Source organism: Populus trichocarpa, chromosome 4, assembly GCF_000002775.5.
Source record: "Populus trichocarpa isolate Nisqually-1 chromosome 4, P.trichocarpa_v4.1, whole genome shotgun sequence".
NCBI lineage: Eukaryota > Viridiplantae > Streptophyta > Magnoliopsida > Malpighiales > Salicaceae > Populus > Populus trichocarpa.
The window spans coordinates 2,504,418-2,518,777 of NC_037288.2; the positions used below are offsets into that span (position 1 = coordinate 2,504,418).

At 35.9% G+C, this 14,360-nt stretch overlaps 1 protein-coding gene across 6 annotated transcripts; it reads left to right on the plus strand.

The window, feature by feature from the left end:
- Positions 1-5,668: 5,668 nt before the first annotated feature.
- On the plus strand, positions 5,669-13,850 carry LOC7494328 (lysine-specific demethylase JMJ28). Of its 6 annotated transcripts, none has more exons than XM_052452513.1 (13): positions 5,679-6,793; positions 6,875-7,014; positions 7,320-7,425; positions 7,518-7,650; positions 7,763-7,826; positions 7,934-8,669; positions 9,667-9,996; positions 10,625-11,155; positions 11,228-11,300; positions 11,389-11,474; positions 11,881-12,000; positions 12,086-12,183; positions 13,409-13,850. In XM_052452513.1, exons 1-12 carry the CDS (start codon positions 6,026-6,028, stop codon positions 12,155-12,157), a joined length of 3,159 nt encoding a protein of 1,052 aa, XP_052308473.1. In that variant the 5' UTR covers positions 5,679-6,025; the 3' UTR covers positions 12,158-12,183; positions 13,409-13,850. The 6 variants fall into 6 exon arrangements, 5 of the variants coding, with proteins under 5 accessions (XP_052308474.1, XP_052308473.1, XP_024455959.2 ...); XM_024600191.2 differs by having other exon boundaries at positions 12,086-12,153; positions 13,436-13,850; XM_052452512.1 differs by lacking the exon at positions 13,409-13,850 and adding an exon at positions 12,778-13,327.
- Positions 13,851-14,360: the final 510 nt, after the last annotated feature.

Here is a 14,360-nt window from a genome sequence, read left to right on the forward strand (position 1 = left end):
CAAGTTAGGCTCTAACCTTACCACTCTCCTCTTCCATAGTTTGATCATCCTTGGTACCCAAAAAATGATGATTGCAGTCAACTCCATCTGACCAATTCCTTAAGAGGTCAAACTTCACCTTTTACTTCCCTTTTTGGCCCCCCATGTTGAGCAAATGTGAGCCTAAGCTAACTGACGGGCATCCCAAAATACTTGGATGGACTAGCAGCAGCAGACAAATAAAGCGATGATTCGTTTTTGTCTACGAATAAAAACTGTGTATTGATGACGGTTAACATGGAATCGCTCTTTTCTTCTCATGCAATGCAAACCCTCTTTGTATATAACTAGTATTCATGCACTCAACCCTTCTTAAAGACTCCATTGACAGAACATGTTTGATAGTTGAAGAAACCTCTCTGGCTATTTTCGTTGTCTATTAGTATTGCTTTCAAAATGTGCCTTGTCCTTGTGGATTTGGAATATTCTACCTTGATTTCTCTCCACGCCAACTTCATAAATTCAAGGTTCAAGTAACCATGCAAACGTTGGTTTCGATTCAACACTTCTGTTGGGAGATTGTTAGGTTTAAACTTTTCATAAATTCCTTGAAGTTATAAACTATGTTGTCATTTACTAACATTTCGAGGTGCCAAATAAGAATATTACAAAGCCCAGTTCGTAGTTTCATTAGGAATTTGCACAGGCGACCTATTCCGGTGTCATGGAAGAAACCTCAGATAGGTTGGACTAAATTAAACTTCGATGGTTCTTGCAAAGGCACGGCAGGCAAAGCCAGCATTGGAGGTGTCTTCAGGAACCATGAGGCCGAATTCTTACTCGGTTATGCTGAATCCATAGGAGGAACCACCAGCACCATCGCAGAATTAGCTGCGCTCCGAAGAGGCCTAGAGTTGGTGTTAGAAAATGGTTGGAGCAACGTATGGCTTGAAGGAGATTCCAAGTCATTAGTGGATATTATTGTGAAAAGGAAACAGGTTAGATGCAAGGAAGCTCAAAGACAAGTTAGCCACATAAACTTGATAATGCCAGAGCTTCAAAATTGCGTTGTGACTCATGTTTTTAGGGAAGGAAACAGAGCTGCCGATAAGTTGGCCCGAATAGGCCATCAGTTGCAGAAGCCTAAGATTTGGAGGCACATTCCTCCTGATGACATTTTGCGGATTGTACATGAAGATGCCAAGGGTAAGATTGTTTTTCGAAGAAGATAAGCCGATTGTAGATATTGTTTAATTTTATGTAATTCTTTGCATTGGACAGACATTCCCATTCCTAAATGTAATATATTTATTAACAATTGAATTGGAGATTGCGAGGTTTTTCATTTTCTTTCAAGAAGCATAAATCTCAGTCGAAATGATCATACCCATGGGAGCCATGATACTGTTAGCTAGCCTGCATAAGAAAATACTTCAGCAAGGTCTTTATACAAGATCAAGAATCAACAAAATGTCATCATTTATTTTAGGTATAATAAATTAATAGCATAGTTTAGGCTCTTCTTAATAACAAATTGAAAGACTCCATTATTGATATACGGAAATTAGTCGACTTAAGAAGAAGACAAGCATCATTTGAAAATTAGGCATCTAACTTGTCACATACCTATCGAAAGTTCAACATCAAGGAGTTATAGCATGAAAATCTCAATATTATGCCCACCTAAAAGGACCAAATAGGCAAATCTTGTCAGAACAAAAATAACCAATATATCAAAAACAACGTAAAATAATTATTTTATCCTTAAATTATATAACATTTCATCTAGTTGATGGGGGTGATGAGGTCTTTTGGCTTTTTAATGAATAATATAAATACAAAAATACCTTTAAAGACAAAAAAAAAAAAGGTTTAAATAATATCTTTAGCATAGCACCAAATTTATTTCACCGTTGTAATCCGTCTATTTTTCTCCTAAATCAAATAACATTTGGCTTGGTTGATAAGAATAACATGGTTTTTTTGCTTTTTAATGAATAATAAAAATACTAAAATATCCTTAGAGACAGAAAAATATACCTGGTGTCTAGGGGTAGTTTTGATTTTTTAGTTTTGAATGAACAGTAAGATTACTTAAATGCTCTTTAAAGTATATAAAAAAAAGCTTTTGATCAAAACTATTTTTGACTTTCCAAGTTGGTTTTTTTACCCAAATTAATTAATATTAAATTTTAAAAAGTTATTGACACTTGTGTTACAAGTATCAGCACATGGAAGACATCTACGCACTTTGATTGGTGTCATTGGATGCAACGTTGTGTCCTCTTCCTTAAAGCATAGTGCATGTCAATGGCTGGTGAGTGGTTTGTCATCGGTCAGTCTTTCTTTTTTTTTTTTTTTCTTTCTCCTCCTTCATAAACTGCATATTGGTCTTCTTGGTTTTTTATATTTCTACTTTGGTAATTTTTCTCTTGATTTCTAATTTTTACCCATAGTTCATTTGTAAGAGTTTTATTTCTTTTTAATTTAGACCTTAAATTCAAATTTATATATATTATTTTTTAAAATTTTCTCCTTATTATTTAGATTTTTTTTCCTTGGCCATTTTATAAAAACCTTATTGGTTTTCAATTTCACCATTCAATCCAAGTTTATCTTGTGTTATTATTTTCAATTTGGTCCTCATTTTTTTATTTTATTTTTGTTGAAGTTATTTTTCTTTTCAACTTAACCCTCTAATAAAAATTTTGTGTCATTTTTCTTTTAATTTCTTAGTTTTTTCCTTAGTTCTTTTGTAGAAGTTCTATTTCTTTTCAATTTAGTAGTTCAATTCCAATTTGTAATGTATTATTTTTTTTTCCAGTTTGATCCTTATTTTTTTAATTTATTATATTTTTCCTTAACTTTTTTATAAAAAATTTATTGGTTTTCAATTTAATCTTTCAATCCAAGTTTGTGGTGTGTTATATTTTTCAATTCGGTCCTTATTTTTTTTTTCTTTTTGTTGGAGTTATTTTTCTTTCCAACTTAACCCTCTAATAAAAAATTCTTAATTGATATCTAATTTATTTTTTATTTTGATTTTTACCTTCATTCTTTTAATTACTATTTTTTATATTTTAGACCCTTTTATATTGTTGTTTTTTCCTCATGCTTCATTCTTTAGTGTTTAATTTGCTATGAATTATGCTTCATTATATTTATATCCCCATGTATGATGCTTGTGGTTTAATGACCCGGTCATGAGTTTGAAAAATCAACATAGATTGATATTTTTTTAATTTTATTATTCATTAGTTTTTTTTTAAAAAATTAATTTTATTATTTTTATTTTTTTATTAAATTATCTTTATCTCATGATATATACTATAAATTTTCCGCTGAAATACACCTCCTCTTATTAACTAAATTACTTGTCTGTAACATCACCTGAAACTAGCTTAGGGTTTTTTTTTTTTTTGTTTTTTTTTTGTGTCTCTTTCTTTTTATCCAATTTCGTAATTTACTGATTTTGGATGGAGTCCAGCACCGTCAAACAAGTTTGTTAATATTAATGTTTTTACAATTTAAATTAAAATCTAACCAAAGTGAAGTTTCAAGCTGCCAATTTTCCGATTTAACCCATCAGACCTAGCCTAATTCTATAATTATGCTACATGGAGGGTGACAGGTGACAAATGGAGTCCAAATAAAGCAGTGGTGCACATGCAATTGCATGTCATTTATTTGTACTCCGAGCCGCCAGCCAACATGAGAACACCAAGGTAGGATCAAAACTCTGTACTACAAACTAACACGTGTATTGTAACTGTACTCCATTCTACGTGTCTAGTTACTATTTAGACATGTGCATCAAGATTTCCAGATCCATTGCAATGGAAAGTAAGCTTGGGGAGGGAGAGGCTAATTATACACCATTGAGTGCAGCGTTGATGAAATTCTCTTGTTAGCTTACTTAGCTATTTTCTCACGATGGCGTGGAATCATTTCACCAGCGCTGCATTCAACCATGTTTTTCCCTCTTCCGGGCATGGTGGTTTTGTATTGTGTATCAAGAGATTGCCGAGAAATTTTGTTGCGTTTTCAAGGACACTGCCATGACAGAGGTGTAACCTAGAGAACCGACCATTATGCGTGGCTTGCATGGTCGGCTAGAATCGTGTTGAGTCCATGCCCTTGCGACTGTTCTTGGTATATGAGAAGGTAAATTCTAGAAAAAAAGGCATTCCCTGTTCTTTATTTTTTGTGCTAATATGCTATTTACAGGCTTATAAATTCAGATTATTTCTGCAATACTTCTGAGAGGGAAGCCAAGAATATTTACACCAATGACAGTGATTCACAGCCTCATTTCCCAGAAAATGCATAACCATTCTTCATTTTCTTTTGCGCAAATCTCAGATCAGTCTCCAAACTATGTGCTGATCTCAGACGGGTCCCCAAACTGTACATTTTCTTAATTGAATCTCCAAAGCATTATACATTCCTCAGCTAAGTCCCCCCAATCTCTGTGTTAATGCTTTTCATCTGAACTGCGTAGATTAAACAATAAAACAGTGCCGTTGAAAGGAAAAATTAAGGTTTTTTCATTAAAAAAAGGAGGAATTTAAAGGGAAGACCCAATTGAAAAATGTATGATACTTTAAAAAAATTCCTTCCAATGAACGCAGATCAACTCAGGACTCCCTGCCGGCTGCCCCTACACAGCAAAGGGTCCAGCGAGCCGCAAAGGCAATAAACACTGTCGGACTGTCCGATTGATAGTGGGGTCAAGTATATAGTTGGCCATGTTATTGTTGAGGGCTCTTCACGTAGCTGGCCGCGAAGCCTAATTTTCCAGGGCTGATGGTGTTCTTGCTGCCATAATGATGACTTCACATAAATCAGATAAACTTCTTCTTTGCTGTGCTCATTCCCAATTGAAAAGTCCTAAGAAGCTGGAGAAATTGCAAGCAATTTCTTTTTTCTTCACAGAAGAACCACTAACTAGTCTACCACCACTGATCTAGTTATTGTTAGAAACTTATAAAAGCATCATGAAACATTGGAATCAGGGATACGAAGGGCCCCATGCTACAGACAAATCAAGTCTCTACGTATGTTTAGTTCATTTTTTTTTTAATTTTTTCGAGACCTGCGTATGCCTTCCACAAGCATGGCAGAGGCTGCAACGCACCACATGATGCCACCACATTATTATCTGTTGGCATGCCAAACTGCTACTACTATTACTACGCGTCTCTAACAGTTGCAAAATGCAATGACTGGTCGGAATTTAGGTTTAATGTCTCAACAAGAAACATCTAAAGATCCCTTTTGGTTATTAGAATATGGTAAGACCCACATTACATGGAATTGAACTAGGTTATGCTACTACTATTACTACGCCTCTCTAACAGTAATCTCAATGTTCATTTATATATCACAACTGCTATAAAAAAATTTTTTTAAAAAAAACAAATGCAGCAAAATTTCCTTACAAAAGCTGCTGTCCTGCTTTCTCAATAAATAATTCAAAAACCTGAACCCAACCAACCACTCTGAAATTGCCAAATTCCGAAAAATATTCAAAGGAACAAGCATAAACTAAGATCAAATCACAGAATCCAACTATACACTAAGATCAAATCACTAAATCCCACGTAATTATATGTCATTGCACAATGACAGAAACCTGAATCCTGAAACTGTTAAATTCTGAAACATTAGCAACTCGCACTCAATTCTTACATCAAAGATAAAATCTTGAAGAAACCTCAGATAGCACAAATAGACTAAAACCAGATCCCATGAACTAAAATTTCATGCAAACAAATAGGGAAACGCTACAATAAAAGCAGGAAACAAGTACAGAAACAGAAAGTCACTGCAGATATCCTATGTTGTAAGGAAAAAAAAAAACACCTTGAAAAGATTGTTTTACATAAATACAATCAGTTCAAAAAGACAACACCTATTTATCAGAGTCCATTACTTGTCAATCTCTCTCTTTCTTGTGACCATAATTCAAGATTTCCTTTTCCTTATCCCAAAATCCTCCTATCCTTTTCTTCATAATTACACCACTTGCCACTCCCACACTCCCATGATAAAAAATCCCTTCTCACTCTCATTCCCTCACTTCACTCTATCTAATAAATCCAAACTTTCTGTCACTTTCCCGAGAAAATCAGGATTTTCCGGGAAAATTTCCAAACTTTCTCTTTTAATGGAGCCGCTACCGGACCATCTCCGGTGCAAGAGGACAGACGGCCGGCAATGGCGGTGCAACCGGCGGGTGATGGAGGATAAGAAGCTCTGTGAAATTCATCACCTTCAGGGCCGCCATAGGCAGTATAGGAGGAAAGTGCCCGAGACTTTGAAGTTGCAGAGAAAGAAGAGCAAGAAATCATCAGCATCAAGTTCTAATTTTGAAGCCCTAAGTAGGGTTTCTTTGAAAGAGGGCAAATTAGGGAAATTTAAGAAGAAAGGAAAGAAATTGAAGAGGGGAGATTTACAGCTGGATTTGATAAGGATGGTTTTACAGAGAGAAATGGAGAAGAGAAAGAATAAGAAAACGAAAGGGTTTTCAGAGAAAGAGAGTGTTAATAATGGTGAAGGTAATGATAATGTGAATGATTGTAGTGGCAGTGATAGTGAAGAAGAAGGTGAAGGGGAAGAGTTAATGAGAGATTTGCCAAATGGGTTCATGGCAATATCACCTGCCAAGAATTTTGGGAATGGCAATGTGGGTTCTTGTTCTGGTTCACATGTTGACGTTAAGGTTGGAGGGGGTGGTTTCAATGGGGTTAATACTGCTAGAAGATGTTTTAGGTCTAAAAATATTGAGCCAATGCCAGTTGGGAAATTACAGGTTGGTTTTGTTGTTTGTTTGCTATTCGAGTTGTGTTTTGAAAGTTTTGTGTTTGAGTTTTCGATTGATTGGTCTTTGTAGGTTTTGCCAAATAAGAGGGATGCAGTGAGATTGAGGAAGGGGAAGAGGAAGTGCCATTGGTGTAGGAGTGGATCAAGGACATTGATTAGGTGTTTGAGTTGTCGAAAAGAGTTTTATTGCTTGTGTTGCATCAAAGAGCAGTATGTTGTTTTCTCCATGTTAATTTGTTTAAATTGGCTTGTATTCTTTGTTGGGTGTCTGATGGCTTATCCCTTTGGAGCTTGTGTGATAAAAGTTGTCATTTTTGTATAGAACATTCATTATAATATGTGGATTGTTAATTAATAATTGTATCCTGTAGGCCAGCTGTTTTCTAGATATATCTCTGGCTTGTGCTCAAAACAGTAACTATAAGCACACATCATGTCTCTCTGATTTCAGCTTAGTGCTCCGTCTTTAGGATTAAACTCTGACTTTTGATTCTTTATTTTTGAAATGAATTTAGGTATTTAGAGACACAAGAAGATGTTAGGATGAAATGTCCAGTGTGTCGTAGAACTTGCAGCTGTAAGGCCTGCTCAGCAATTCAATGTAGGGACATTGAATGTAAGGTCTGACTTCTAATTTTGCCAAGCGAACTAGTGCTTTCATATTTCTTACTGAACCATGTTGTCTCTAAATATATGCAAAAACTATGTTTCAGGACCTGTCCAAGGAGAGAAGTAAAGTTGACAAGGTTCTGCATTTTCATTATTTAATCTGTATGCTTCTTCCTATACTGAAACAAATAAATCAAGATCAGAGCATTGAGATAGAAATAGAAGCAAAAATAAAAGGTAGTCATCACAGTTACGCTTGTTGGCATTCTGCAATTAACTTGCAGTTATGATAGCTTATTGTACAATATCAATATAAGTTCATTTTCTAATATCCCTCACTCTGCAATAGGCCTGAAGCCCACAGAAGTTCAAATCCAGCAGGCTGAAATCAGCTGCAATAAGCAATGTTGTTGGTATATAATCTGACTCTGAAAAAGTTATGATGATTTACCACTATTTAACATAGCTTATTTAAATTTGTTTTGTTGCTCTCTGGTGCGTGATTTGACTTCCGGATCAGCAATAATTGCAAGGCTTCCATAGTGGATTTCCATAGGACCTGCCCTGATTGTTCCTATAGCCTTTGCTTAAGTTGTTGTCAGGATATTTTTCATGGGAGCTTACATGGAAGTGTTAAAGGTCTTTTATGCAAATGCCCAAATGGAAGGAAAGCTTGTATATCTGGCAAGCAACTTTCAGAAATGAAATCACTTTGTGCCACAAAGCTGAGTTATGGCAGCAGATTTCTTGGTTCTACATTCTCACCATGTCAGGGTGCTGCGCATTGTAATGGAAGTATACCTTGTCCCCCTAGAGAGTTTGGTGGTTGTGGTGGTAGCCTTCTTGATTTAAGTTGCATATTCCCCTTAAGTTGGACCAAAGAGCTGGAAGTGAGTGCAGAAGAATTAGTTGGCTGCTACGAGTTGCCAGAAACCTTGGATGTTTGCTCAAGTTGTTCATTATGTGTTGGGTTGGATTGTGAAACAAATGGGATTGAGCAGTTGCAAGAAGCAGCTGCAAGAGAAGATTCTAGCGATAACCTTTTATATTATCCAACCATTATGGATATTCGTGGTGATAACCTTGAACACTTTCAGAAGCACTGGGGCAGAGGTCAACCTGTAATTGTTCGTAATGTGCTTCAGAGTACATCTGATGTGAGCTGGGATCCAATGGTCATGTTCTGCAATTATCTTAAGAATAATGCTGCCAGATCTCAAAATGGGCAAGCTACAGATTGTTTGGACTGGTTTGAGGTTGGTGTTTTCTCTCAGCCCTGTGCTGTGTCAATATGCAGTTTGATTGTTCAAGTGCCTTTTATGTTTCCTTCTTAAATGTCGATTATTAGATATTGTCAATATTTTGTACCATGAAACCAGCATATTTTAAAATGATATCAAGGCACTCTTCTACTTCTGGTGAACATATGAGTTATTAGAAGATGAAGTAGTCTCATCTACATTACTTGGTCATTACCTGTTGATTTTTCTGGAGTGGGAATTGAAAATTGAAAATTGGCTAAATTATGAATTTGGGGTGTTTAATGTTATGTACATGCAGATATGAAAAGAAATCTCTGTGCTATATGTTTGTGAGTTGTAAAAAAATTAAGAGGAATAGAAATGTGCTGGTATGATATTTGTTGAAAACAGCAATCCATTGTTTGTGGTTGGAAGGTCCCTTGTCCAATTCTCTGATTTTCCAAAGTTTGATGCCAGGACCTTAAGAAATGTAGCTTCTATCCATGGAAGATTCCTAGATGATGCTACAGAATCTCGGATATTTCTCGGAGTATTTTAGCTTTCTCTTGAGTTTGGCTTCTAACCACTCCAAACAAGCAGAATTTAGCATCCAAGCCTCTTTTTTTTTGGGTGTTATTAAACCTTTCTCTTTTACTTTATCCTCCTTACGGACATTTTCTTTTTCTAGTTGCAAAATGCCAATGTTCTTCCTCTTGATTTGACTGTGATTGAAACACTGCTAATAATGGAAAATGTTCATGTACATTCTATTTACTTCATGAAATAAAGTGAAACTGATTTGAACTCTAAGCTCGGCACTGCATTCACCTAAATATGATCTATGTTTCTGGGAACAGCTGAGTGTTTTCCATTAATCTTCTTTTCTTCTTTCTCTTTTTTCCTTCTTCACAATTGCGAGCATTTGCAATTCTGATTTCCTGCTGTGTTTTGCTCCTTTTTTTGAGTCAAGACCACAACTCTATTTCTCAACTATTTTTCTATGGTATGACAGGTAGAAATTGGTGTAAAACAGATGTTTATGGGGTCTTTTAAGGGTCTGACAAATGGCAACATATGGCATGAGAAGCTAAAATTGAAGGGTTGGCTTTCTTCTAATTTATTCCAAGAACATTTTCCTGCCCATTACACTGACATCCTTCAGGCTCTACCACTTCCAGAATACATGGACCCCATCTCTGGTGTTCTAAACATTGCTGCAGAGTTGCCGCAGGAAACCTTGAAGCCTGATCTGGGTCCTTGTCTCTATATATCATATGGAAGTGGTGAGAGTCTTGCACAGGCCGATTCTGTGACAAAATTGCGTTATAATTCATATGATGTGGTATGTCTAGTTCTATTCTTTAGATTTTTCCATAAACTTGAATTTCAATTTACTTTGTGATTTTCTTTTCCTATTTTTTTTCTTGATTGGCACGACATGTGCAAGATGTATGCACAGTACAGAATTGCTGCTCAAATCATTTTAGAATGCATGCAACAAATTGAGAAGCAAACATCAGAAACTGTTACGCTTCCAAATCTGAAATGAACCATCTCCGTGAATTCTTCTTTATGCAATGTGTGTATGTCACAGTGTTCAAGTAATATGTTAGCATTGCGTGTTTTTCTCATTGATGCCTATTTGTAAACTTTTTTTCAAAAATAAAATAAAACACCTATGCTCATATTTAGTTCGAGAAGCACTGTCAATTATTGGTATTATCATCTAGGTGGGTTAGCCAAGGAAAGACCAAGATTACTGTAATTAGTTTTATTCTGGAATTGGTACATGCGGTGACTTGCATTCTTCCTTCTCATTTAGCACCTCTTGAACCTTTAGCTGTCACAGCCCCTTGCTTCTCGCCCCACAATTTAGCATGTTTTGTAATGGTTTCTGCATACTCTTGTTCTGGAGAGTTTCTGAAAAGACATGAAGGTCTTCACCATTCATTTTGTCTTTCTAATTTCAGGTTAATATTTTGGCACATACAACTGATGTCCCTGTATCTACAAAACAGCTTAATTACATAAGAAAGTTGATGACGAAGCACAAGGAACAGAATAAAGAGAGCAGTGAAGCAACTTTAAATGAGGAAAATATTGAAGTGGAATTGCATGATATGTTCAAAGAAGATATGCAAGTAAACAAGAAAGTTGCTAGAATATCTTGGTTCTCTGCTGCAACACATGAAGCTCATGCTTCGAGTCTGAAAGATCGAGAAATGTTTCATGATGGGGATTCAGATTCTGATTCTGACACTGATACTGATACTGAAGTATCAAAATTTTTCTTTGGACCTGTTAAAAGTTCAAGGACATCAGATAATCTTAAGTTTTATGGGAAGCACTCCGAGAGCTCCAATAATTTCAGAATGAAAAAACTCTCTGAGTCTTGTGGTGCCCAATGGGATGTCTTTCGTAGACAGGATGTTCCCAAGCTTGCAGAATACCTTAGAAGGCACTTTAATGAGTTCACTTACACATATGGCTTACAAAAGCATGTAAGTTCGGAATAAGATTTCAGCCTCTATTAGCAAGTCGGAGTCGATTGCTGACTAGTCTCTGTCTTGCAGATGGTTCATCCAATACTTGATCAGAATTTCTTTCTTGATGCATCTCATAAAATGAGACTTAAGGAGGAATTCAGTAAGTAACCCATCTATTGTCCCTTTTTTATTAAACCATGACTAATTTGCATCTATGTTTAAATTTCCACCTTGCCTGATGCTTCCAGAAATTGAACCCTGGAGTTTTGAGCAACATGTTGGAGAAGCAGTGATTATTCCTGCTGGATGCCCTTACCAAATTAGGAATCTTAAGGTAACATGTGCAACACTATTGAATTAGTTTTCAGAAATGTTGTTTAATCATTGCCCTGATTTTCTTGAATCCTTTGATAACTCATTGTTGGCTTTTTTATTCATTGTAATCGTCTCTATCTAAAGCTCTTTTTACCAAAGTTCCAAATATATTTGTCAAAGTTTCCTAAAGGTTTCTTTCTCATCAACCTTCTACCAATTTTCCCACATTCTTTTAAGCTGACATTGTTTACTAGGAATCTGGAAAGGAGAAAGGGAGATAAAGAGCTTGTAACATGCTTGATTTTGTCATTTTCAAATTGATTTATTGTGAAAAATTTATGATTCTGTTTCTCAGGATCTGCATAAACTCCATTTGCAATATTGCTAACTAATTTTATTCATTTGACTTTCCATGTTAATTGCAGTCATGCGTCAGTGTGGTTTTGGACTTCCTCTCACCAGAAAATGTTACTGAATGCATCCAGCTGATTGATGAGTTACGACAACTTCCAGAGAACCATAAAGCCAAAGTAGACAGTTTAGAGGTAAATTACACATGAAGGTTGACGTGTTTCTTCTCCACACTTGTCCATGTAATGAATATGGCTTTACTTTTGTTGCAAAAACCAGGTGAAGAAAATGGCATTGCACAGTATTAGTAGAGCAGTCAAAGAAATTCGTGAGCTTACATGCGCAGAGTAAATCCTCATTGAAATACATGAATTCAGGTCTTTTTATTGTCTTTTATCAGATTGGCGATCATGAAAGAATTCAAGATATCCACACCATTTCATGATTGCTGTGTTAAAGGTGCATGAAATTTATCAAGTTTCAATGGTGTGAATCAGATGCAGTGTCATTATATATTTAAAACAAACATCATCTACAATGGGAAACATAGCTTGTACATATGTTTACGAGAATGAAAAAGAGCCTGAATTTGCATGAATAGCTATGTTTGTTGCTAATACGTGGGACACCCTTTTATAGAGACATGATATCAAAATTCTTGGGACAGACAAGAATTACGGAATCATGAAACTTCTATATGATAAGCAATCAAAATATTCCATGTGAGTGGTGTCATTATCGACCTATATTTGAATCCCTTTACACCTACAATGGAAGGTTTTAACTATGGCATAGTGGCTCTGCTTTCATTTTCTAGTGAAGTTTAAAAAGAAAAAAAAAGAATCACTAGCTACATTAGCTACATGCATTAAGAGAAAATGATCAACGTAATATATTGAAGGAGTTTTCGTGAAAATGTTGTTGTGGCATCCAAAGAACTTTGTCCTGGTTGGGATCTTCGCTGCATCCAGTGTCTCTTTGGAAATTGTTGCCTAGAATGTTCCTAGGAACAGCTTAGAGGCCAACTAATCTGCTTAGGACTTAGCAAATCCAACCACAAGAGGCTTACTCATAGATTAAGGAGTTGGAAAAACATAGCTGCAGCAAATCCAGATACAGCCAAAAGAATTTCCCACCAAGGCTGGCTTGAAAAAGAACAAATAAAGATAACCAGCAAACAAAAAGAAAGAGGTGCTGCCAAACCAACACTGCTTTCTCCAAATCAAACCAATCTGGTGATCCATTCTCAATAAAAACACGGGGTGTCAGTTTTGCTCCTATCTTTGTCCCATGCAATTATTTCCACCCCTTTTCTTAAAACTTCCGGATGGACAGCTGATGTACTGCATCTTACACCAAAAGTCTTCCCAGAAAACCAAATTGATGAGCTTTTATCTTCTATATACTTTTATGTTGACTGACGAGTGCCAATCATGTTTTCTGTGTTTGTAAGCATGATAGTGTATCTTCTAACACATACTGAATTATATGTGATGATGTTCTGTGGATATATTCTGAACATGTTATAGCTAGTCTTAGTTATTTGCTTCAAATGGATGTTGAGTTTTTAGTTAGCATGCGTTGCAAGACTTTCCTGTCCAGGCAATTTATACATGCTACATGATCCAGGGCCAGCATGGATCTCAACGACTAACTGCAAGGACTAAAAATGGATAGATAATCATAGCAGGGAAGGATCTGACATGGTGGCATTTGAGCTTCTGCTGTTATTTCTAGATGATTGTGCAGGGTATTTTGGTTTCTGCATCAGCATGTTTTTTTGCATCCAGAAATTTTGATAGATTCCTCCTCCTTGGTCATTAAAAAGTAATTTTATCTCATGGTGCAAAACACCAATTTTTCCAGATCAAAGATTGGCATTCATGGTCATTTCAGCAACAGCTTGTACATGTGTTCATTAAGATTAGCATTTTTTTTCTCCTTACTGCAACAGCATGTATATATGATAGATCCATTTGGCTGTATATGATGATTAATCCATTTGTTTTTAATAGTGATTGATCCTTTCGGGTTTTTTATACAACGTTGAGACGGTTTCTGCGGTCATATTATTATAATTTAATTTTGACCCCCTATTTTTTTGAAAAATTAGAAAAAAATCAAAAAACAATTTCCAAGAATATTTTCTTTTCGTCTTCCCATTTTTTCTTTTCTCGGTATTTGGATATCCAAGAATCACAATAACTTCACCAAGCTTCAGCAGCAATTCCCAGAAACAACAGTAGTGTCTTCAAGCTAGGATCAGTGTTGGATTTCTTGACAATTTCCTCAGCCCCAGCCTGGATCTTCTCCCAAGCTCTAACTGTCAAACCAGTAAATCTTTGGTGACCAGAAAGTTTTGTTCCCAGGTTTTGGTAACAAGAAGATCTTGGGTCTTAAAGAGGAAGAAAATAAAAAAGACAGGAGGAACAAGAAAGGAGACACGGGGGGGCTAGTTGATTTTTAAATGGGGCTGGAGACAAGAATAGAGAGAAAAAAGGAGACAGAGATTAAAAGACGATACAGAGGGAAACACCAGCGAAAAAGAGAGAGA